The sequence below is a fragment of the Centropristis striata genome, chromosome 3, assembly GCF_030273125.1.
Source record: "Centropristis striata isolate RG_2023a ecotype Rhode Island chromosome 3, C.striata_1.0, whole genome shotgun sequence".
NCBI classification, from domain to species: domain Eukaryota; kingdom Metazoa; phylum Chordata; class Actinopteri; order Perciformes; family Serranidae; genus Centropristis; species Centropristis striata.
The window spans coordinates 33,024,637-33,047,971 of record NC_081519.1 but is presented as its reverse complement, the minus strand read 5'-3'; the positions used below and the strand labels follow the sequence as shown (position 1 = coordinate 33,047,971).

The 23,335-nt window shown below is 41.3% G+C and overlaps 1 protein-coding gene across 1 annotated transcript; it reads left to right on the top strand.

Moving 5' to 3' along the window:
* The first annotated feature begins 4,676 nt into the window (after window positions 1-4,676).
* Window positions 4,677-6,201, top strand: LOC131968104 (odorant receptor 131-2-like). Its single transcript, XM_059328849.1, has 2 exons — window positions 4,677-4,832; window positions 5,407-6,201. Exons 1-2 carry the CDS (start codon window positions 4,677-4,679, stop codon window positions 6,199-6,201), a joined length of 951 nt encoding a protein of 316 aa, XP_059184832.1.
* The last annotated feature ends 17,134 nt before the right edge of the window (window positions 6,202-23,335 follow it).

Sequence of the window (23,335 nt, the reverse complement as noted above, 5' to 3'; positions counted from 1 at the left end):
TCTGGCGGCCGGGATCATCCCCCCGTCGTCCTCCCCGGTAGGTGCAGGATTTTTTTTTTTTGTGGGGAAGAAAGATGGCACACTGACACCTTGTATTGACTTCAGAGGACTTAACAACATCACAGTCAAGAACAAATATCCCCTGCCTCTCATTGACTCTGCTTTTGTTCCTCTCCAAGGCGCCACCGTCTTCACCACCCTAGACCTGCGCAATGCATACCATCTGCTGCGCATAAGAGAGGGTGATGAATGGAAGACTGCTTTCAACACCCCTTAAGGTCATTTAGAGTATTTAGTAATGACTTTTGGCCTGACCAACGCCCCAGCAGTCTTCCAGGCCTTAGTGAATGACGTGCTTCGTGACATGCTTGGCCGGTTTGTGTTCGTTTACCTGGATGATATCCTGATTTACGCTCAATCTCTCCAGGAACACCAGATTCATGTCCGCACTGTGCTGCAGCGCCTGCTGGAGAACAAGTTGTTCGTCAAAGCCGAGAAATGTGAGTTTCATGCCACCTCTACCTCCTTTCTCGGCTTCATCATTTCGGAAGGTGAGCTCCGAATGGACCCATCAAAGGTCTCTGCTGTCGCTGACTGGCCAACTCCCACCACCCGTAAGCAGCTTCAGCGCTTCAATGGTTTCGCCAACTTCTACAGAAGGTTCGTGAAGAATTACAGGAGCAAAGCTGCCCCCCTATCTGCACTCACATCTCCAACAGTTCCGTTCTGTTGGACTCCGGAAGCCGAGGCAGCCTTCTCTGAGCTGAAGTGCCAGTCCATCTCCTCTCCCATCCTCATCCATCCTGACCGGTCACTGCAGTTTGTGGTTGAGGTGGATGCTTCCGACACTGGGGTAGGTGCAGTCCTTTCTCAACGCTCACCCAAAGATAACAAGCTGCATCCATGTGCCCTTTTCTCCCATAAACTTGACCCCCCAGAGAGGAACTATGATGGGAAATCGGGAGCTGCTGGCTGTGGTTTTGGCGTTGGAGGAATGGCGGCACTGGCTGGAGGGTGCAGAGCATCCGTTCATAGTGTGGACCGACCATAAAAACCTCTCATACATCCAGACAGCTAAGCGTCTGGATGCTCGTCAAGCCCGGTGGGCCCTGTTTTTGGGAAGATTTAACTATTCCTGTTTTTTGTCCTGCCTCTTGAGACCTAACCCTTTTTCCTTTTTGCACCCCAGCAACATCCTCCGCCCGGACGCCTGCCTGCACCTCCAGCCTGATCCCATTCCCTGCCTAGCTTCCTACCCACCTGCATCTGCCGACACCAATCTCCCCACCTTACCATTTACAATAAACACTCTTGTTACCTGACCACTGCCTCTGCCTCCTTCCCTGCTCCTGAGTCCACCTAACCCGGCCCTGACACTAATGCTGGGCTTACACCAAACGATTTTCACAGTCCCAGACTAAAAACTGAAAGTCTTTAGTAAATCTAGGAGTCTTACTGGAGTCACAGCGCGCTCCTGTCATCCCGATCGTTAAGTGTAAGGTAGTAATCGGCGCTGTTTCTTATCAGTCTTTTCCTAGTCTTGGGTTTGCGATCATATCAAACGTGTTTGATATTATCGCGAGTCGCAGTGACGTAACACAATCAACAGCCAATAGATGAGCAGGTCCAGACCGGCAGAAAAACCACTTCGACAGGAAAAAGTAACATCACAATAATGTCAGAAAACTCAATCCTAAATACAAATATAGAGATGTAATATATTTATGGCCACAAGCGGGATTTTGGTGGCGCTGTTTCTTAGTAAAAAGAACAGTAAGCAGACCCAGTTAAAATGTATAAATAAATGTATACATAAATAAGTAATAATTGATGATGAATGTGTGATTAACTAAATGATAGTGTTTTGTTGAGATGTTGATAGAGCTGATAAGTATAATTATTCAATTAAACAAATAATTAAATAGGACATAAATGTATATCATGAATTCTTTTCTACAGTTTCCTTTCCTTTATTCTTCCTTATATCTATTTTACTGTAAAATAGTCAACTTTTCATGTCAGAAAAACAGAAACCCCTTTTCAGCTTTGTGAGGGGCATTTTGTGGCGTCTTCTCCTCTTCTTTTTGTTGCTTTTTTTTCAACACAAACCACTGCACACACAGAAATTGCATGGTAGGTAAAAAATGCTAAAGGAAATCTAGTTGTAGTCTTGTAAATAGTGATCCTGCAAGATTCACAGTCTTTGTAGAATCTCAGTCTGAGACTAGGCTGGGACTAAAAACTCTCAACAGTTGTCTTTAGATGTGAGCAGGTGTGAGCTGATAGTTTTGCAGGAGTCTTTCCAAATCTTTTCAAAGTCTTCTGGTGTATAGGTAGCATAAGTCTCACACTATGTCTATAAGTACACATCTTAAACTTATAGAGTAAGTTAATGCGGACATATGTGACACTGATGGATTTGAATATATATATATATATATATAATAAAAATGTACCAGATGTATGCACAAAATGTAAGGAATCCAGAGGAACTTTGTTTCACTGCATTTGGTAATGCAGAGAGATTTAAATATTCTGGAAAGAGGTAAGAGCTATAGTCGAGAAGATTATTTCAAAACAAATTTTACTGGACCCTAAACTTTTTGTTTGGCTTATACCCAAAGAAACATAACTATAGTACGAATGAGCAGACATTTATAGTCCTCAGCTTGATCTATGCTAAGGAATGTGTTGCATTATTGTGGAAAAAGATTTATAGACCAAGTACTACTCAATGGATAAGACAGATGTTAGCAGGCCTTCTTTTAGAGATAATAACAATATTAAAGGCTAAACAGCATGTATTTGAGGACATATGGAGCCCTTTCATCAGCTACATTAAAGACTTAGATTTAACGGACGAAGAAGTGGATAACTAGTCTTTGTGGACAATGCAGATTCCGATCTTGTCAGATTCATATTGCTTTTCTATATATGTCCTTTAATTTGCACCAATTACAAACGATACTCCATTGTATATAGATTACCATTTTCTTTAACAGGAGAAGCATACCTGTTCGAAGTGCTATGTTTTGTTTGTTTTTATTTTGTGTCTAAGTAAATGCAGCTATCTTAAAATATGGAAGTTGAATGAAGATACATGAATGTAAAGGCTGTATGTCAAAGTGTTAAAAAACACTGATGGGAGTAGAAAGAGGTGCTTTTCTTGTTTTGACTGACAGGCCGTGGGCCTGTTACGATTCTCTGATATGCTTCAGTTCTAATTCATCATCTTGCTTGATATAAAGAGGTGAAAAAACCTCAAGACTTATTTCATGACTGGTGAGAGTGGAGGCTGAAGTGTACAACTGAAGGTAGGAACACTTTTGATGGCATCACAGTGTATTTGTACAGTACTGTATTATGTTGTACAGAATTAAAGTCATTACAAACTATATGGACATATGATTATGTATATTGAATGCATACCAAAACGTTTTCTCATGTTTTCTGGAAAATAATGCATTTGAAAAAAAAAAAGAAACATGAGCTTAAATTCCTAAATGAAATATATTAATATCATTTCATCTAACATTTGTTGACGATTTTGAAATTTGTTGAAAATTGAGTATTTAGGAAAGACAAAAAGATTCCCTTTCAGGTACAACCTTGATTTTTGAAAGAAAATCAGGATGGTGAATCAGAAGACAACATTCAGTGGAATACAGTACAAAGACTGTGTTATGACTTTTAAATAACTTTCAAACTATCAATTGTTTGTTTTGGTGCTCCACCAATAACCGTTAACGTTTAGAAAATAACCCCTTTTCACCGAACACATTTGCTATGCAAAATGCAGGAAAACTACAGGTGTAATAGGCTGTCCCACTTCATGGTGCTGATATTAAACTGGGACATTTAATGTTATTAGTCATAAATATGCATTCTGCTACGACAAGTCAAAATTCTTAACCTGATAAAAGTCTGATGGAACACAAAGGTTTATGTGATGTGCCTTCTTCAGGCAGACTTTTGGGGATCTGTCCTTGTCATAGTAGTAAAAGATGTTACCTATGGCATAAATCATAGCTTTGTTCTGTTTCCTCGTAAGTCATGACATTGTGGCAGTGAGCCAGCATGAGTAATACCTGGATTCTGAAACTGAAGCAGCCATTATTCATTTTATAAAAACCCAGACTCCAAAAAAAGTTGGGGCATCGTCTAAAATTTAAATAAAACAAAATGTGAAAATTTACTAATTATTTATGACATATATTCAATTAAATACAGTATAAAGATCAGGGGTGTAATGCTCAAACTTTGAAACTTTTGTTTCGTGTAAATATATAAACTAATTGTGATGTGTGATTCATTCTGTTTATATTTACGTTTTACATGCCAACTTTTTAGGAATCAGGCTTGTAAATCATCTGCCACTATCTTGGAAAGTCTGAAAGTCTCATTCTGAAATAATCTACTACCAATCTACACCAAACTGATATCTGGTGTTAAAATAAAGCATGTTGTTAGTGTTTTGGCACTTGAAAGTAAACATGAGTTAATTCATGTAGATTTATTCTCTATACACATCCTTGAATCCTTAACCAAGATATTCATGAAATTGTGGGTTGTTCTTGTTGTTGTTGTTGAACACATTAAACTTTAATTTTGCAGTGAACCAACACCCAATATGTTTCTCTGTTGCAGAGACTTTTCAGGATCTTTAAATCAGCTCAATGAATTCCTCATCTTATGGCAACAACGTGTCAACTGTTCTTAGCTCTCGAGACTCCTACAGCTCAGCTGTAGCCAAAAATGTGATTGTCCTGGCTCTTGGTCTTGTTATCAACTACATCAACGGTAGCCTGATTCACACCTTTAGAAAACATCAGGTCAGAATCCTTTTATTGTTTGTTGGTTGGTCGGACTTATATTAATTATATTTAATATACATTGTACTATATCCATGCTTTACTATATTAGATATTCTAAACTATGCTTTTATAAATTATACTATATCAATTATGATATATTTTATAAACTATGTTGATAGTATATTGTATTGTTACCCTTATATTACTGTTGTTTTAGTTTTGTAAAACCTGATTACAACTCAATTTACAGAAAAGTTAACTGAATACAGTATGAAGTCAGTATATCTTATGTTAAAACTGGGAACCTATTGTTTTTGTAAATATATGGAATCATGCTTAACTGGACGCATTTTGCTTTTATTGACGTTTTACAAAGCGCGTTTTTGTAATTGGGGTTGTATTTATTTTTATCTTGTTTCAATCTCTATTTGTATTCATTTCTTTCCTCTTGGTATCAATGCAGGTTTATCACATCTTATCTTATAATACTAATTATTGATATTCAAAGAAAGAAATAGATGGATGAAAATTATACAGAAGGATAAGGTGTTTCAACTGACTGATTCCTCTCTTTTCTTCTCTCCTCCTTCAGATATTTTATATGAATCCTCGTTACATCCTGTTTATCCACCTGGTGGTGAACGACATGATCCAGCTGACTGCAACAATCTCCCTGTTTGTCTTGAGTTACATCTTCTACAAAATTAATGTTTCTTTGTGTTGCCTCATTGTTACTTTTGCTCTCGTCACAACCCACAACACTCCATTAAATTTAGCTGTGATGGCAGTGGAGTGCTACATCGCTATCTGTTTACCACTGAGGCACGCTAAGTTCTGCACAATCAAAAGAACTTACATTCTGATTGGTTGGATTTGGGCAATGACTGCAGCCTCAATCCTGCCAAATGTGTTTGTCTTTCTGGCAACAGAGCCTGTAGAGTTTTTTTATTCCACAATTTTTTGTCAGAGGGATAACCTCTTCAGACATCCTATACACTTGGAAAAGAAGCAAGTTTCCTACATAATTTACCAGATTGCCGTTTGGCTCGTTCTGCTCTACACTTACATCAAGATTTTCTGTGCTGCTAAATCAGCAAAATCAGCTAATGGGGACACAAAGAAGGCCAGAAATACAATCCTGTTGCATGGCTTTCAGCTGCTGTTGTGTATGCTCACCTATGTAGGACATGTGATAAAAAGTGCTTTGAAATACTTGTTCCCTAAACACCATGCACAAATAATGTTTGTTTCCTACATCATCATCTACATCCTCCCCAGGTTTGTCAGTCCTATTGTGTATGGACTGCGAGACAAGATGTTTAGACAGCATTTGAAGACATATCTGCTGTGTACAGTGAAAGTAAGCTTCAAAGCATGGACTGTGTAGGGAACAAAGACATTTAAAGATAGACGTTGTTAATTTGTGCACCTTTAACTAAATGTATAAATGAAAAACGTATCCAACCTCAGCCCAACTAAAATGGCAGCTGAAATACTTTCTTTGCTAATATATTCTATATAATATCAAGCCTATGTATGAGGAAATCTGTTTCAACTGTCATTGGCCAGTATAATCTCTGACACTTCAGGGTGCCACAGGGTTATAAAGAGGGAAAAGTCCCATTGTTGTGTTTTCTGTGGATTCCTGTAATTTGTTTATTGTTATTTCTTATTTACATGTTTGATCAAATGTTTACGTTAGATTAGTGGGGAATAGTGCTGTGGCCCTTTAAAAAGAGGAGTGTGCTATGTGTACATGTGACCGGTGTTTTACCCTGTGAAAAGGAAGCGGTAGATTCGTTTACAGGGTAGATACATTCAACCCGGTATGCAGCCACTTGGTAAGCTATTGTCATTTTTTGTAATTCCTTGTTTCTTGTTTAGCTTTCATGTTGTACGTGTCATGTTGTCTACTGTCGCTTTGCTGCATCGGTGCACTGTGTTACGTCTTCTCCCTTGTTGATCGTAAAAAAAAATAAAATAATGCAATGCTTTGGTAGAAATCACGGTTTGGTCGCTAATAATCAAAGTTAAAAGTTCCAGAAATGGCGAAGCTATAAAGCTAACAATATGTATTCATAGGTTGATATCCCATCTGTGTCATCCATGGTTGTTTGTTGACTTTATGAGTGTTTGATGAAATGAATCGCCGGGACCGGCTTTTGATGCGGGCGCTTTACTTCCTGGTTTGCCGCGGGGCATTTTGGGAGTTGTAGTTTTGGTGCAGATAAAGACTAATGCAGCTTTTGCATAGGCGTTTTGTTAGGCTTTGAATATGGTGTGTGTACATGAAAAAAGGATTAATTATTATTATTATTATTATTACATTTATTATTATGATATTCATGAAATTCTAAAATATGAAAATATAAATATAAAATGTTGATTAATGCATATTATGTTTAATTTAATTAAATAGTTGATTGATATTTTGATATTTGTTATGAAATATGGGTTATGTTATGTATTATTGTTGCTTATTGTTAATGGGTGATTGAGCTGTGATGATTTTATTATGCAAATAATTAAAACATTGCATTCTTTAATTTTTTAGGTTTATTACCTGTTGCTTTTCAGAAAACAAATAAACAAACAAGTTGGAACTGTAACTGAGTAATATCCTTTGTGCACCGGGTTGCCCTTTCCGTGGGGAGAAAACGGAAGAGTAATAAACCAACGGCCTGTGAGTGTCGAGTCAAGAGCCAAGTCTGCCGCCGCCCTATCAGCATTGACCAGTGAAGGAGCACCAAAGAAAGAGGAATAGGCCGAATAGACCCCTCTGTGGAGCAGTGCCTTGGTCTGTGCAGGAAAAGGAAAATGGATTCGACAGAATTAACGGCCCTGAAAGGAAAGCGCTCAACAGCACAAACCCTCTTCAGCAGGAGAGCCAAGAGGCTGTCTTCCACTATAGATCTCCTAGAAAGAAGGGCGCTTATCGACGAGATCAGAGCACTTGGTGTGGATTTTGGAAAGTTGCACGATGCCTGTCTTGAATATGTTGATGCTCTGGGAGAAGTGGAAAATGAGGATGAACAGGCAGAAGCAGAAGCGGCTCATGCTGAGGAAAAAATGGCGAAGTGCCTTGCCACATATACAGAAACACTCCAGCTCGCTAAGGAGACTTTATGGTCAAAATTTGCCTATGTTGACATAAAACTGTACGCCGACGGCGCAGAGGAGAGGTTTGCAGAAGTCGAGAACACTGATGTGAAGAAGTTGCCGGAAGAAGACTGTCAAGTCCTGAGAGAGAGCCTGGTGGAGAGGACCAACATGCTTGAGCGGAAGGTGCTTGAATGGGAAAGTCTTGTCTCTGGAGCCAAGACAACTGTGTACAGGCAACAGCTATATAAGCTGGAGAACAGACTGCAAGACTGGGTGCGGAGCTGGCAAAAGTTGAAGTGGAAAGAAGAGGTTGACGGGGAGGAAGAGGTTGAAGAAGCAGACGCTGATGGAGAGGCACCTGCGTTTCCGAACTTCCCAAATGCACCGCCACCAAGCATCCCTGGCATGCGTCCCGGGGCGTACAGCTTCAGACCACAGATCAGTCTTGAGAGAACACGCCTGCCCACGTTCTCAGGAGACATGACCGACTACTACCGGTGGAAGGCTGAGTGGGAAGAGCTGGAGCAGCTGAGAAACCCTCAGAGGACAGCTGGTGTCACAAGGTTCCACCTCCTAGCAAGTCTCAGCGAGAGCGTGAAGAAAGACTTGGTTCTGTCCAGCTGCGTGTCGGCGAGTGAGATGTTCAGGCGCCTCGACAACCGCTTTGGGAACAAGGCGAAAATCGTCCTGAGGATATCTGAGGAAGTGCAAGCTGCCCTACAAAGCCTAACTGCAGTAACTACATTTTTGGTCGAAATTGAGTTATAACTAAAAATTAACTCCTTGATGTCTGTTTTATCTTGTGACAAAATTTTAGATTTCAATTTTGCTTATTTTCAGAGAAATAATGATATAAAAATTGCAGTAACTACAAAATCCAACTCAAAACCAAAGCAGACCGCAGTAATTGCACTTACTGCGGTCTGCTTTGGATATATATACGAATTTAAACATAAAACCAAAGCAGACCGCAGTAAGTTCACTTACGGTCATTGTGTTGAATAGTGAAGACAAGAATAACAGAAATTATAAGTCTATTTGATAGGGAAACTATCACTATATAGTGATTAAGTAAAAAAGTGAGATAAAATTATATTAAGACTAAATTATAACATAACTTTATAATATCAAGTCTAAAATACACAAATCTTTGAATAGAGTTGTTAAACACTTTTAAATACACTTATAACAAAATCAATTTGAAAATGTTTATTCACTGAAAACAAAATATAAAAGCTGAAAGAAGACAACAACATTGTAGTTACTGCACTCTGCTTTTGCATTACTATGAGAACCTTTTACAGCAATGCAAAACCAGAGTGCAGTAACTACATTTTTGGGGTCAAAGGTAAAAAAATCATCATGATTTTTGAGCATAAAAATTACATCATCAATACATGTAGAAATAAGTGTCATATCACTTACCTACCTATAACCCATTTGGCTGGCCGGTTCAGAAACGTTCAAAAACTTTAAAGCAGTTTTTCTCAGTTTCACCCTTTGCGTAGTTACTGCAGTTAGGCTTTGTAGGGCAGCAAGGCCTACCCCCCGTGAAGGGAAATAATCCTAGAAAAGCAATTGAGCTGATCCAGGCCGTGGAGCGGGCCCTTAGCAACCTTGTGATCCTGGGGGAAGAGGATGTTATAAAGAACCGGTGGGTAGCGCAGTCCCTTGAAAGCAAGCTCCCAAGCTCTCTGAAGGAGAAATGGATTGCTCACAAATCCGAGCCTGTGAATGGCTTTGCTCCACCTAACCACTTCGACTGCTTGCTGCGCTTCCTGAAGAAGCAGGAGGCAATTCTGGAAGAGCTAGATCAACTGGAGCCAAGCCCTGGAGAGGGGAGCTACACAGTGAAAAGCCCAGCAGACAAGCCAGAAAGAGGAGTCAAGAAAGCGTTCTCCAAAGCCACCTTAGGCCAAAGAGGGTCTCAGTCGAAGCCACGCTTGGGCTCATGCACTGCCTGTGCCGATGAGGCACACGCCGGCAGGCTGTTTGCCTGCAAAGTTTTCAGGGAGATGGATCTCCAGAGGAGAAAGGCCCATCTAAAGACCCATGGGATATGCAATCGGTGCCTGTGCTTCCACCTTAAGGATGGCCGTTGCAACCCAAAGTTCCTCTGCAGTAAGATAGACTGCCGCAAAGAAGAGTCTCACCATTATCTGCTCTGTCCAAAGTTCATCGCTCAAGAAAAAGACGCTGGGAGCGAGGAGCAAGGTCCCAAGAGGGTGGAGAGAAAAGGCCTCGGTCTGACCAACCGGCAAGAAGAGCTTCTGGCGAAAGTTACTCCAGAGCTGAGAGCAGAATTCAGGAAGGCATTTTCCAACAAAGCCTCAACTACAATCTGCACTACTGGAGGTAGCCTCAAAGAGTATTCGGTGGTAATGATGTTGCTGGAAGTAACAACTAACTCAGGCCAGCTGATCGGTGCTCTTATTGACCTTGCCTCTGACACCAATTATATAACAAACAATGCTGCTCAGCGCCTTGGACTGATTGGTGAGAGCATCAAGTTAATCGTCCATGGTATAGGAGGGATGACAAAGACGGTCACAACCAAGAGGTACTCCCTGCGACTAAGAGTGAAGACCACCAAGGGGGCGGTAATGGAACATAAACTGCTCTGCTACGGCCTGGAGAGTATTGCAGAGATAAGTCAGCCTGTCACTCCGCAGCAACTACACAATATATTTCCTGACGTTCCTGCAGAAGAGCTGGTCCGTCCTGAGAACATTGATCTTCTGATCAGCCATAGAGAAGGTCGCCTAGTTCCACAGCCGTTCAAAATGGAGGGAGATCTAGTCCTCTGGGACGGCCCACTGGGCAAAACCGTTGGCGGTACTCACCCTGATCTCTTCGAGGTGGTTGACCTAACTCTGCACCAGTCCGAAACTCACTTTGCCAGGACCATGAGAACTTCCTCAAGGCTGTACAAAGAGGTCCTTGTGGACACCATAGACCTGAGTGAGGAGGACCCAAAAAGGATGAAAGAAGTGACCCTCAGCAGCACCACTGCCACGAATAAGGAGGTGTTTGAGTGGTTCAAGTGGGATAGTATTGGAGCAGCGTGTGACCCGAAATGCGGAAGCTGCAAGTGCAGCAAGTGTCCCCCGGGAGGCAAAGAGATGACCCTTGGAGAAGAAAAGGACTTGGAGAAAATAAAGGACTGCCTCTCTTATGTGCTCTCAGACAAGCATAGCGACGCCCCACACTGGGATGCTACCTACCCCTGGAAGGCCAACCCAGCGATTCTGCCAGATAACCGCCGAGCAGTGGAAGCAACCTTCCGGAACACCGAGGCTCGGCTGGCAAGAGAACCTGTATGGAAAGCGGCATATGGAGAGCAGATCCACGAGATGGTATCCAGAGGAGCAGCCATCAAACTCATGGAGGAAGACATCAAGGGCTGGAACGGGCCAATCTGGTACATTAGCCATCTGGTCGCCCTGAATCCTCACTCCAGCTCAACACCAGTGAGGATAGTCTGGAACAGTAGCCAAGAGTTTAAAGGGATGAGCCTTAACAATCTCCTGCACAAAGGCCCTGATGTCCTCAACCCAATCCGAGGTGTCCTCCTGAGATTCAGGAGCAGATTGTACGCTGCTATTGGGGATGTTAAGAAGATGTACAATTCAGTGTGGCTGAAGGACGAGGAGGTACATCTCCATCGGTTTCTCTGGAGGGATGACCCTGAAGATAAAATCGGTGAGTTTGCCGTCGTCAGGGTCAACATCGGCGACAAGCCTGCTGGATGTATCGCTCAGGTTGCCGTGAGAGAGACGGCAAACCTGCCCCAGTTTTCATCCATGGTTGCAGAACGCCGGATCCTGACAGAGGACTGCTATGTGGACGACATATTGACATCAAATAATGATCTCCAAACCCTGATTAAAATGACCGAAGGAGTGGAAGAGATCCTGAAAGCAGGCGGCTTCTCCCTCAAGCCCTGGGTCCTGACAGGCCAAAGTGGGAGGAGTGAAAAACTCACTGACCCCAGCAACGCCCAAAACCCTGATACTCCCCAACCAGATGCAGGATGAGGAGAATAAGGCATTGGGATTGGGATATGAACCTGAATCTGACAAACTCCGTGTGCTGACGTCGGTGAATTTTTCAAAAAGGAGAGGAAAAATGAGAACCGGGCTGGATCTACGGGAAGATGAGATCAGAGACAGCACCCCCAACCCACTCACCCGGCGCATGCTGCTAAGTCAAATTGCAGGATTCTATGATCCAATCGGCCTGGCCTCACCTGCCAAGCAACGAGGGGTGATGCTTATAAGAGAGTCCTTTCAGGAAGCAGGAAGAGACCGTCCCTCCAAGGACACCTGGGATGATCCTCTCTCACCACGTCTTCGAGAAGCAGCAATCAAACTCTTAGAACAGTATGTGAGGCTTGGCCAAGTCAGATTCAGTAGGAGCCTCACACCCCATGGAGCCATAGGCCGCCCGATGGGGATCACATTTTCTGATGGCAGCGAAGCTTCCTACGGAGCCATTCTTTACCTCCGGTGGGAGACGAAACAAGATGGAGTTGTAGTGAAGATGGTTGAATCAAAGGCCAAGCTCACCCCGCTGGACCAAAAAGGTGATGTCATCAAAGCAGAGCTGTGCGGGGCTGTCTTTGCAACCCGTCTGAAGACATACTTCGAGAAGCACTGCTACATTAAGGTTGATTGGTGGACCCATTTTGTCGACAGTCAGACAATCCTGGGAGCCATTCAAAAGGATAGTTATGGCTATCAGACATTTTTTGCAAACCGGATTGGAGAAATTCAAAAGGCCGGACCCGTGGATAACTGGAGGTGGGTCGAAGGAAAAGAGAATATCGCAGATCTCATCACTAGGGGAGCATCCCCTGAGGAGCTTGCTGAAGGATCAGTCTGGCAGGAAGGCCCTGGATTTTTGAAGTTGCCTGAATCGGATTGGCCTGTGAAAACCGCTAGAGAGGTCATCCCCTCTGTCACCGAAGAAATCGGGGGACTTCGGAGGAAGGCGTTCTCAGCTCTGGTCACAGCAGGATCCCAGCCCAGGAAATGGTCGGACCTAACCAGCGTTGGGCTTGTGCTTCTTGTGGACCCCCAAAGATTCAGTTCACTGGCACGGTTGTGCGGGACCATCGCCTGGATGAGACGAGCAGTGAAAGTCTGGCTGGGTGGCAACAGCCAGGCCCCAGCTCAGTCAAAGTGGGAGGCAAGGCCGTGCCTGTCTGTGGAAGAAAGGGCAACAGCTTTCAAAGATTTAGCTCTTGCTGCACAAGACGGTGTCGAGTTCCGTGATACAACCCTGGATCGTTTGGTGGTTCAAAAGGAGGAAAAGACAGGTCTCTTGCTCTGCGGAGGGAGAATCCAACGCTGGGATGAGGACCGAGTGGCTGTTCCGCTGATCCCATGCCAGTCGTGGCTAGCAACTCTACTGGCTAGAGAGGCACATGAAGAAAACCATGAAGGTGTCGCTTCTACCCTTCTACGGACAAGAAAGAAAGCCTGGATCGTGCAGGGACGAAGAACAGTTAAGAAGGTATTGAACAACTGTGTCACCTGCAGAAAGCAAAGAGCCGAGAGGTGTCGGCAAGTAATGAGTGATCTCCCTCAAGAGCGTACCAAAAGAGCACGCCCATTTGAGTATACAACCCTCGATCTTTTGAGCCCTTTTGAAGTGAAAGATGCTGTTAAAAGAAGGACAAGCAAGAAGGTCTGGGGCATTGTTTACTGTTGTATGGCGTCAAGAGCCGTCCATGCGGACCTGGTCGATGACCAGTCGTCAGAAAGCTTCCTCCAAGCATACTCCAGATTTGTGGCTCTTAGGGGGCATCCAAGAAAACTATGGTCCGATAGAGGCACCAACTTTATTGGCGCCAAGCCCGCTCTGCATGAACTGCATAAACATCTGGCTTGCCTGCAGGCTGCGTCCATGGAAGACGTAGTTGCTAAGAATGGGACTGAATGGAAGTGGGAATTTCACCCTGCAGATGCTCCACACAGGAATGGAGCCGCGGAGGCTGCTGTAAAGCTTCTGAAGAGGGCGCTCACTAGCCTTGGAGGAACTACAGGGTCACTCACATGGGGAGAACTCCAGACTCTGTTCTATCAGGCAGCCAACCTAACAAATGAACGCCCAATCGATGCCAGAGCTCAAGAACAGGAAGACTCGGTCGAGTATCTAACACCCAACTCCCTAATACTGGGTCGAGCATCGATTGGAGGAGACACCAGCGGGCTTGACCTCGAGACCCATCCCTGGCGTCGTCTAAGGGCCATTCAAATTGGAGTGGACCGGTTCTGGGCGAAGTGGAGGGAACTAGCTGGCCCAAATCTGTTCGTGAGACACAAGTGGCACCGGACAGAGAGGAACGTCAAGGCCGGCGACCTCATCTGGATTGCTGACCCAAATGCTTTAAGGGGTCAGTTTCGTCTGGGCCGGATTCTGACTGTCTACCCTGACAGCAAAGGGATCGTCAGGGATGCCGACATCACAACTTGTGCTGGCCTTCCTGTTTCCCTGGCGGGGAGCCGGAAGAAGAGTTCTTCACTGCCTATGGCAGTTATCAGAAGAGATGTAAGAAGGCTGGTGGTCCTCCTACCGGTGGAGGAACAAAGTCATCCACCCCAGCCGCCATGACACACGCCTCTTCCTGAGCCCCGCTCATTCTACACACCGCCCAATCCCCTTGTCACACACACACATACACGCACCTACCTTGCCCAAACCACAGTCACCCCTTGTTGGTTGGTGCAAGCCTAGCGCTGCCACCATGCCCATCACACTGCACATTCAAGAAGGTATGATCATGCTAATCCCAGGGCAGTGCACCACACCTGCCAGAGGATATGATTGACTTGACATTGGACACTTGCACTCACGTGGATATTGTGCAAAACGTAGGGTTAAAAAAAAAAAAAAAAAAAAACGGGGTCTTTGAGGGAATTTGGTAAGTTGCCTGGATCTTAAGATCAGCAACTTAAGTGGGAGGTGTTGTGTTTTCTGTGGATTCCTGTAATTTGTTTATTGTTATTTCTTATTTACATGTTTGATCAAATGTTTACGTTAGATTAGTGGGGAATAGTGCTGTGGCCCTTTAAAAAGAGGAGTGTGCTATGTGTACATGTGACCGGTGTTTTACCCTGTGAAAAGGAAGCGGTAGATTCGTTTACAGGGTAGATACATTCAACCCGGTATGCAGCCACTTGGTAAGCTATTGTCATTTTTTGTAATTCCTTGTTTCTTGTTTAGCTTTCATGTTGTACGTGTCATGTTGTCTACTGTCGCTTTGCTGCATCGGTGCACTGTGTTACGTCTTCTCCCTTGTTGATCGTAAAAAAAATAAAATAATGCAATGCTTTGGTAGAAATCACGGTTTGGTCGCTAATAATCAAAGTTAAAAGTTCCAGAAATGGCGAAGCTATAAAGCTAACAATATGTATTCATAGGTTGATATCCCATCTGTGTCATCCATGGTTGTTTGTTGACTTTATGAGTGTTTGATGAAATGAATCGCCGGGACCGGCTTTTGATGCGGGCGCTTTACTTCCTGGTTTGCCGCGGGGCATTTTGGGAGTTGTAGTTTTGGTGCAGATAAAGACTAATGCAGCTTTTGCATAGGCGTTTTGTTAGGCTTTGAATATGGTGTGTGTACATGAAAAAAGGATTCATTATTATTATTATTATTATTACATTTATTATTATGATATTCATGAAATTCTAAAATATGAAAATATAAATATAAAATGTTGATTAATGCATATTATGTTTAATTTAATTAAATAGTTGATTGATATTTTGATATTTGTTATGAAATATGGGTTATGTTATGTATTATTGTTGCTTATTGTTAATGGGTGATTGAGCTGTGATGATTTTATTATGCAAATAATTAAAACATTGCATTCTTTAATTTTTTAGGTTTATTACCTGTTGCTTTTCAGAAAACAAATAAACAAACAAGTTGGAACTGTAACTGAGTAATATCCTTTGTTCACCGGGTTGCCCTTTCCGTGGGGAGAAAACGGAAGACCCATTATCCTCTCAGGAAAGGGTGAGAAGCTGCTCTTGGCGGAGGGAGTGATGAAACAAAGCAAGAAAAATCCAGGCAAACCCATTTGCTCCAATCTGGAAACACGATAGCAAGAACTGAATCATGAACTGCAATCTTTCCCATTCTTTTACTTAATTTTTTATTGAAAGATTTGCGATTTGACAAAGCCATACTTTGCCCTTATTGACTGAGTAATTTAACTGGGTCTGTAACAGCACATGGTTGAGCACGGGACTGTTATTAAATCCAATAAATGATGTAAATTGATTTGATTGTGTGATTAATTGAGCTTTGTTGTGATCCCGGTTTAGTCAGCTTATTGCAGGGTTTCCTCTACATGTAATTGATTGTGGCGCACCGCCACAGCAAAATAAAAGCTGCCGCACCTTCAGTTGGAACCTCACAGATATATTCAAAGACAGGACAGTAACAGAGTAACAAGAAACACAGTGGAGGTAAACTGCAGAATTCAACACCATAGAACTACTTTTGGACAGTCAACTCACTCACTTAAAGGTAGCAAAATCTGGAATACATTACCAACTGAAGTAAAATCAATGACTAATGTAGGGGTATCTGGTTCAGATACACATTGCCTCCAGCAGGGGTACCAAAATATTTAGAGGTAAAGCTAATTTAGGTCAATTTTGCTATCAGAAACTGACTAAATTAATATTTAATACTTTAAATGAATTAAAGTCATTTTCGGGGCACCACCTATTCACTTAGGAATAGGAAAAGATAGCAAATCATAGTTAATCAGTCTCTTAAAGTTAACTAATTATCAATTTGGAACATTGATTATTAATTATGAATATAATTATAATCGAATTACCTTATTAATATTTAATAACGGTTGAAGGAATTTTGAGTTCTTCTCATAGCAGAGGTTTAGCAAATCACTCATTCATGTGCAACATTAAAGGGAGAAGCATATTAATCCAAAAACATATTTATTCTAAATAAAGCAAAGCAAACAGAACACACAATTACTAATCTAAAAGACTATTTACAGTGGAAATGTGGGTGAGAAAGAATGTGTAACAAAATGGCTGCCGAAAGGCGGTCATTTAAATAAATCAAAATGGTGGAAGCCCTTTTGTTCTTGAAGGACAATAGACCATGCGGTCTTGAAGGTCTATGTGTTGTAGGAAGCCAAATTAAAGTATATTTCATGTGGATTATTGTGTGAGCAAATCATATGAGTTATAGTTAATTTACATGTACAACTTGAGATATGTAGAGCAACATTAATCATACAACTTCAAGTGATCTAGATACACAAAATATCCCAACAAATATACTTAAACACACAACAGATCAACACCATTCATTAAAGCTTAACAAACTTGTTCTTGCTTACTAACTGCCCAGTACTATACCACAGAGTCCAGAGTTGAAAGGGGAAAGCAGCACTCCTTTTGAGGAAGAATCTGGTTCCTGGTTGGGTTTTGGTGGTTGTAGCGTTGTTTGCTGTTGGCTCCAGAAGCTTGGTGATGGTCTCTGTGATTATGTCCAGTATAGATCACAGGCAGGAAACTTAGAAGCGTTGTGGTGGGCCCACTTGGTTTGGGCCTCACCGGCCTTCCCTTAGAGCTGGAGACAGAGGGGGATAGCCTGGTCTTCTGGAGTGCAGACCAGGACAGCAGGCATGCTGTCCCCCAGGGAGTCGAGGAGAGAAGAGCGGAGACTGTCTGGTCTTCCTCCTGGAAGATCAGGACAGCAGACGTGCTGTCCCAACCCGTTCTCATTCCCAAAGCGTAATATACCGACGATTTGTCACACCCCTAGACGTATCATACTGGCGCAAAGGGTACCCTTCCACGTCTGTGTGAAACGCTCTGGGTTCTCAATTGACTCCAATATAAACCCGCTCGCAGCGCTGAGAAACGCTTAGAGCAGAGGCTTACAGCCGTCTATTCACTCCAATAATATCCCGACCACGGCCCTCCATTACGCTGCCAGCGACAATCTGAATGGAGAACCGAGGACCCTGTGCACGGAAGTATTTTTCTCCCTATTTTAAGGATTTCTTTTAATGACATCGTCAACATTTCTCAACACAAACACATCAAAGTCTCACTGATAATTCAACAATAAAATAGCTTCATGTTGTGGCTCTCAGTATCATTTTTTTCTCCTTCGATTCTGAGAAATAAACTTTTATTCGTTTGTTTTACGGCATTCCACTGGCGGACATTTCTCTCATTTTTAGTGAAAAAAAATAAATATTTTGACTTTGTTTCTGCATAAAAATGGATTTTGATTACATTTCTAGCGAGAAATATATGTTTTATGTTCTTAATATTCACTCAGTGAATGTACATAATCACTTTGTGGTGAAGATCTCGCCAGAAAAAGACGATCCGCTGTGTTTTATTTTGAAATCTGTTTTATTTTGTAATCTACCGCGATCATAGCGGATGTGGTCCTATCCTCGCGGATGTGCTGTGCGATCTCATTGAATCGCGCTTCACTGTAAATGGCCCCGACTCTGCTCTCCTGTTTTAGTTAAAATATCTTCATTAAACAAACATTGTTGTCTTTTTTTAGCATAGATAATATACATACAGTGTAATTATTTATTAGACAGTGTGTGATATTCGATATATTGGGTAGAAATAGGTTTTCACAGCCCTAATAGGGAAGAACTACAAAACGAGAGGTCTAGGGAGTTGTAGTTTTTTTAATAAAACAGGTTTTTCTCTAAAATTTGAAGTTGGAAATACTTAATTAGTGGCTTTCCAGGGGTTTGAGGGGATGTCAATCACATTTTTGGCATCAGAATTTAAATATTGTCTTGTTCAATGGGGGATTTGTTGTTTTTTCAGCATATCCTAAAGCCCCCCCACTCCCACCCCTTAGTGACTATGCTCACATTATAGTCCATGTCAACACCTTTCTATAACAGTAGGTCTCATGTCTGTAACCCTTTTTGTCTCTTAGTTATAATCATTTAAATATGCCCCAGGGTTAAGGTTCAAAGGTCAATATCTCAAAGCAAGAATATTATAGAACCTTGAAATTGATATATGTTACTCTCCAGGCCAAGACCTTTCCGGTGATGTATTTGGTTTAGCTCTATGACAAAGTTTTATTTTTTTCAAAACTTGGAAATCTGCCCTAACAGACTTAGATTCCCACAGCCCTTTGAGTGCTCTGAGTGCGAGATGTGAAAAAATAAAACTTTGTCATAGAGCTAAACCAAATACATCACCGGAAAGGTCTTGGCCTGGAGAGTAACATATATCAATTTCAAGGTTCTATAATATTCTTGCTTTGAGATATTGACCTTTGAACCTTAACCCTGGGGCATATTTAAATGATTATAAATAAGAGACAAAAAGGGTTACAGACATGAGACCTACTGTTATAGAAAGGTGTTGACATGGACTATAATGTGAGCATAGTCACTAAGGGGTGGGAGTGGGGGGGCTTTAGGATATGCTGAAAAAACAACAAATCCCCCATTGAACAAGACAATATTTAAATTCTGATGCCAAAAATGTGATTGTCATCCCCTCAAACCCCTGGAAAGCCACTAATTAAGTATTTCCAACTTCAAATTTTAGGGAAAAACCTGTTTTATTAAAAAAACGACAACTCCCTAGACCTCTCGTTTTGTAGTTCTTCCCTATTAGGGCTGTGAAAACCTATTTCTACCCAATATATCGAATATCACACACTGTCTAATAAATAATTACACTGTATGTATATTATCTATGCTAAAAAAAGACAACAATGTTTGTTTAATGAAGATATTTTAACTAAAACAGGAGAGCAGAGTCGGGGCCATTTACAGTGAAGCGTGATTCAATGAGATCGCACAGCACATCCGCGAGGATAGGACCACATCCGCTATGATCGCGGTAGATTACAAAATAAAACAGATTTCAAAATAAAACACAGCGGATCGTCTTTTTCTGGCGAGATCTTCGCCACAAAGTGATTATGTACATTCACTGAGTGAATATTAAGAACATAAAACATATATTTCTCGCTAGAAATGTAATCAAAATCCATTTTTATGCAGAAACAAAGTCAAAATATTTTTTTTTTTCACTAAAAATGAGAGAAATGTCCGCCAGTGGAATGCCGTAAAACAAACGAATAAAAGTTTATTTCTCAGAATCGAAGGAGAAAAAAATGATACTGAGAGCCACAACATGAAGCTATTTTATTGTTGAATTATCAGTGAGACTTTGATGTGTTTGTGTTGAGAAATGTTGACGATGTCATTAAAAGAAATCCTTAAAATAGGGAGAAAAATACTTCCGTGCACAGGGTCCTCGGTTCTCCATTCAGATTGTCGCTTGCAGCGTAATGGAGGGCCGTGGTCGGGATATTATTGGAGTGAATAGACGGCTGTAAGCCTCTGCTCTAAGCGTTTCTCAGCGCCGCGAGCGGGTTTATATTGGAGTCAATTGAGAACCCAGAGCGTTTCACACAGACGTGGAAGGGTACCCTTTGCGCCAGTATGATACGTCTAGGGGTGTGACAAATCGTCGGTATATTACGCTTTGGGAATGAGAACGGGTTGGCTGTCCCCCAGGGAGTCGAGAGAAGAGCGGAGACTGTCTGGTCTTCCTCCTGGAAGATCAGGACAGCAGACGTGCTGTCCCCCAGGGCGTCGAGGAGAAGAAGAGGGAGAAGGGATGGCTGCAGGAGACTTTTGTGTCTCAACCTGGAAGTTGTATTTCCTGTTGGTATCAGCCAATGAGACGCCTTTAGGTATCTGCAGATACCTGTGGGGGTGGGGATCGTTTGTCTTTGTTTGGGGAACAAAGAGAGACCTCCATATTGAAGCATGGAGAGAATTTGTTGACACAATTCTCACTGCATTCAGTCTTTAATCCAAATGAACCTTGTGGAGTAGCTGTGACCCCTACACTAATCTTGAAACATTCACAAAAAAGACTAAGTGTTGGCTTAAAGCAAACCAGAGCTGTACCCATTCTTAAAGTGTTATAGTTTAAGTAGTTATTTTGGATTAGGTTGCAATGTTTTTCTTTTTATCCTTTACTATATTGGATTTTTATAATATTGTGATTTTGTATGTAGTTGTAAAAGCCCAACTAGGGACAGGAGTTGAAAATTAGCTGAAGCTATATCTCTATATGCAGCACATCAGATGCATGCCCTGTATCTATGTTAACTGCATTGTCCCTATCAAATAAAAAAAATTAAAAAATGAAAGGTTACATTTACAGATGAGTATATTAAACTATTTTCAAAAGAAGAGAAAGGTTCCAGAGGAAGAGAGTCAGGTAACCTTACATAAAGGAGAGGCTCAATGTTCTTGACTTATTGTTGTGATGTTAATCCCTCAAGTCAATAGAAATGATAATTTTTATAATAATGTTTATTTGACTGTATTCAGTATAGACTAGTTTAGTTATTTAACCTATATCCTTAATTTCTTGTTGTGTTTGTGGTTTTGGCCTAGTGATACTGCTACTTGTTTTGCTTGGGGTATCTTTTTTGAATAAATGCTTTTCCGGAGTTTTGATACTGTCTATTTAATTTTATTTAGCAAAAAAAAAAAGATTGATACCAACCTCTGCTATGTAAAGACCTCCTATGGTAATTTCACCTGTGAAAATCATCGTACAACTGAATGGGACTGATCGCAGCAATCAGCCCATAACAATTGGCGAGTAGGGTCTTGCTCTACCTGCTGGCAAGTTGAGAAAGTCATTATCATCCCATTCAATGGCCATTCGCTGAAAACAAAGACATTACATGTAGTTAAAATGCTGCAGATTCTTTACAACAACAGCACAAAACTGCTTCTCTGATGGTAAGGCAGAAAAGGTATGATGCCAGCATAATTTACCAAATAGGTGTTTGTTTCTCCATTAGTTAATTTGGCTGTTATATCAGCAAAGAGAATCTTGATGTAATGGACCAAAGAAGGACAGGAATACAATCCTGCTGCATGGCATTCAGATGCTGTTGTGTATACATGCTAGCCTCTGCAGCATGTGTTGAAAAGGGCTAATTAAGGAATAAAGGCTCGCAATTTATACTGCTAATCATACTCAATCATCATCACAAAAAAAAGGCTAATTGTCATTCTGTGCGTGACTGTCAGGCCAAACTACTTGCTGCTCTTACAGAATTCAGATTTTTGTTGAAGGAAAAATATTTTTTGTTTGTTTTTCTGCACAAACAATAAACTAAATGCGGTGGTATTGCTGTATGTAGGGCAGGTGTCAATGACAAGATTGCTTTAAGTCTTCCATGAAGGTACTTTCTACAGAAAAAAACACCAATGAATGCAGTTATTTTATTATCATTTGATGTAAAATGTACGACTTGAAAAAAAAAAACTTTTGAAGCATACAATACAATCTGAGTAATAGTTTCAGGCCTTCCCTCATGTTCACTTACTGATGTCTCACACTCAGCCAAACAAACACACACGTCACACCCACCACTGTTTCTAATCCCATGACAGTTGCATTCAATCACAAAAAGTATATATGAAGTTCATTCAAAAGCCCTTCCGACTTACTGTGTGTATGATTCCACATAGGACTAAGGTGAGCTCATATTCTTTCTGCTTCACTGTGTGTGTGTGTGCTGTGTACAGTAGATCAGGAGAAGAAAGATGTGCTGTTTACACTGGTACTAAACGATGATTAAAAAAATGTTTTTTTCTCATGAACATGGTTTCAGTCTTGCTCCAATAATGGCTATCAAGAAGTAAAATATTTGTGAAGTCAAGTTATTTATTTTTTAAATAACTTTCAAGCAGTCTACTGTATCTGTTTATCTGTTTTACGGCTCAACCAATAACAGTTCATGTTCAGAAAATAATACTTTTAAAATAACAAATTTGTATGTAATAGCAGGAAAAATACTTTTGACTCGTCCTTGTCATAGTCGTAAAAGATGTTACCTATGGCATAAAATATGGCTTTGTTCTGTTTCCTCGTAAGTCTTGCAGTGAGCCAGCATGAATTATTAATTATATAAGAACCCAAATTCCAAAACGTGGCATTGTCTAAAATGTAAATAAAACAAAATGCCGTAATTTACTAATTCTTTGAGACAAATATTCAGTTGAATACAGTATAAATACCAGGGGTGTAATGCTCGAATTGTGAAAATTTTGTTTGCAATCAGTGTTGTGACACGTTTAAGACCCATGTTAATATTACACCTGTGTTTTTTGATGAATGCTTGTCCTTGAAAAGTAAACATGAGTTAATTACATGTAGATTTATTCTCTGTACATAGATCCATGAGTCCTTAACCAATGTATTCATGCAATGGCAGTTTGCTGTTGTTTTGTAGCACATTAAACTTTAGTTATGCAGTGAACCAACACTACAATATGTTTCTCTGTTTCAGAGACTTGCAGGCTCTTTAAATCAGCTCA

What these genes read in the sequence shown, in the direction of transcription:
- LOC131968104 (XM_059328849.1), top strand. Translation starts at nt 4,677, where the DNA reads ATGAATTCCTCATCTTATGGCAACAACGTGTCAACTGTTCTTAGCTCT. An exon ending in ACACCTTTAGAAAACATCAG is followed by an intron (nt 4,833 to 5,406) that starts GTCAGAATCCTT and finishes CTCCTCCTTCAG; the next exon opens with ATATTTTATATGAATCCTCG.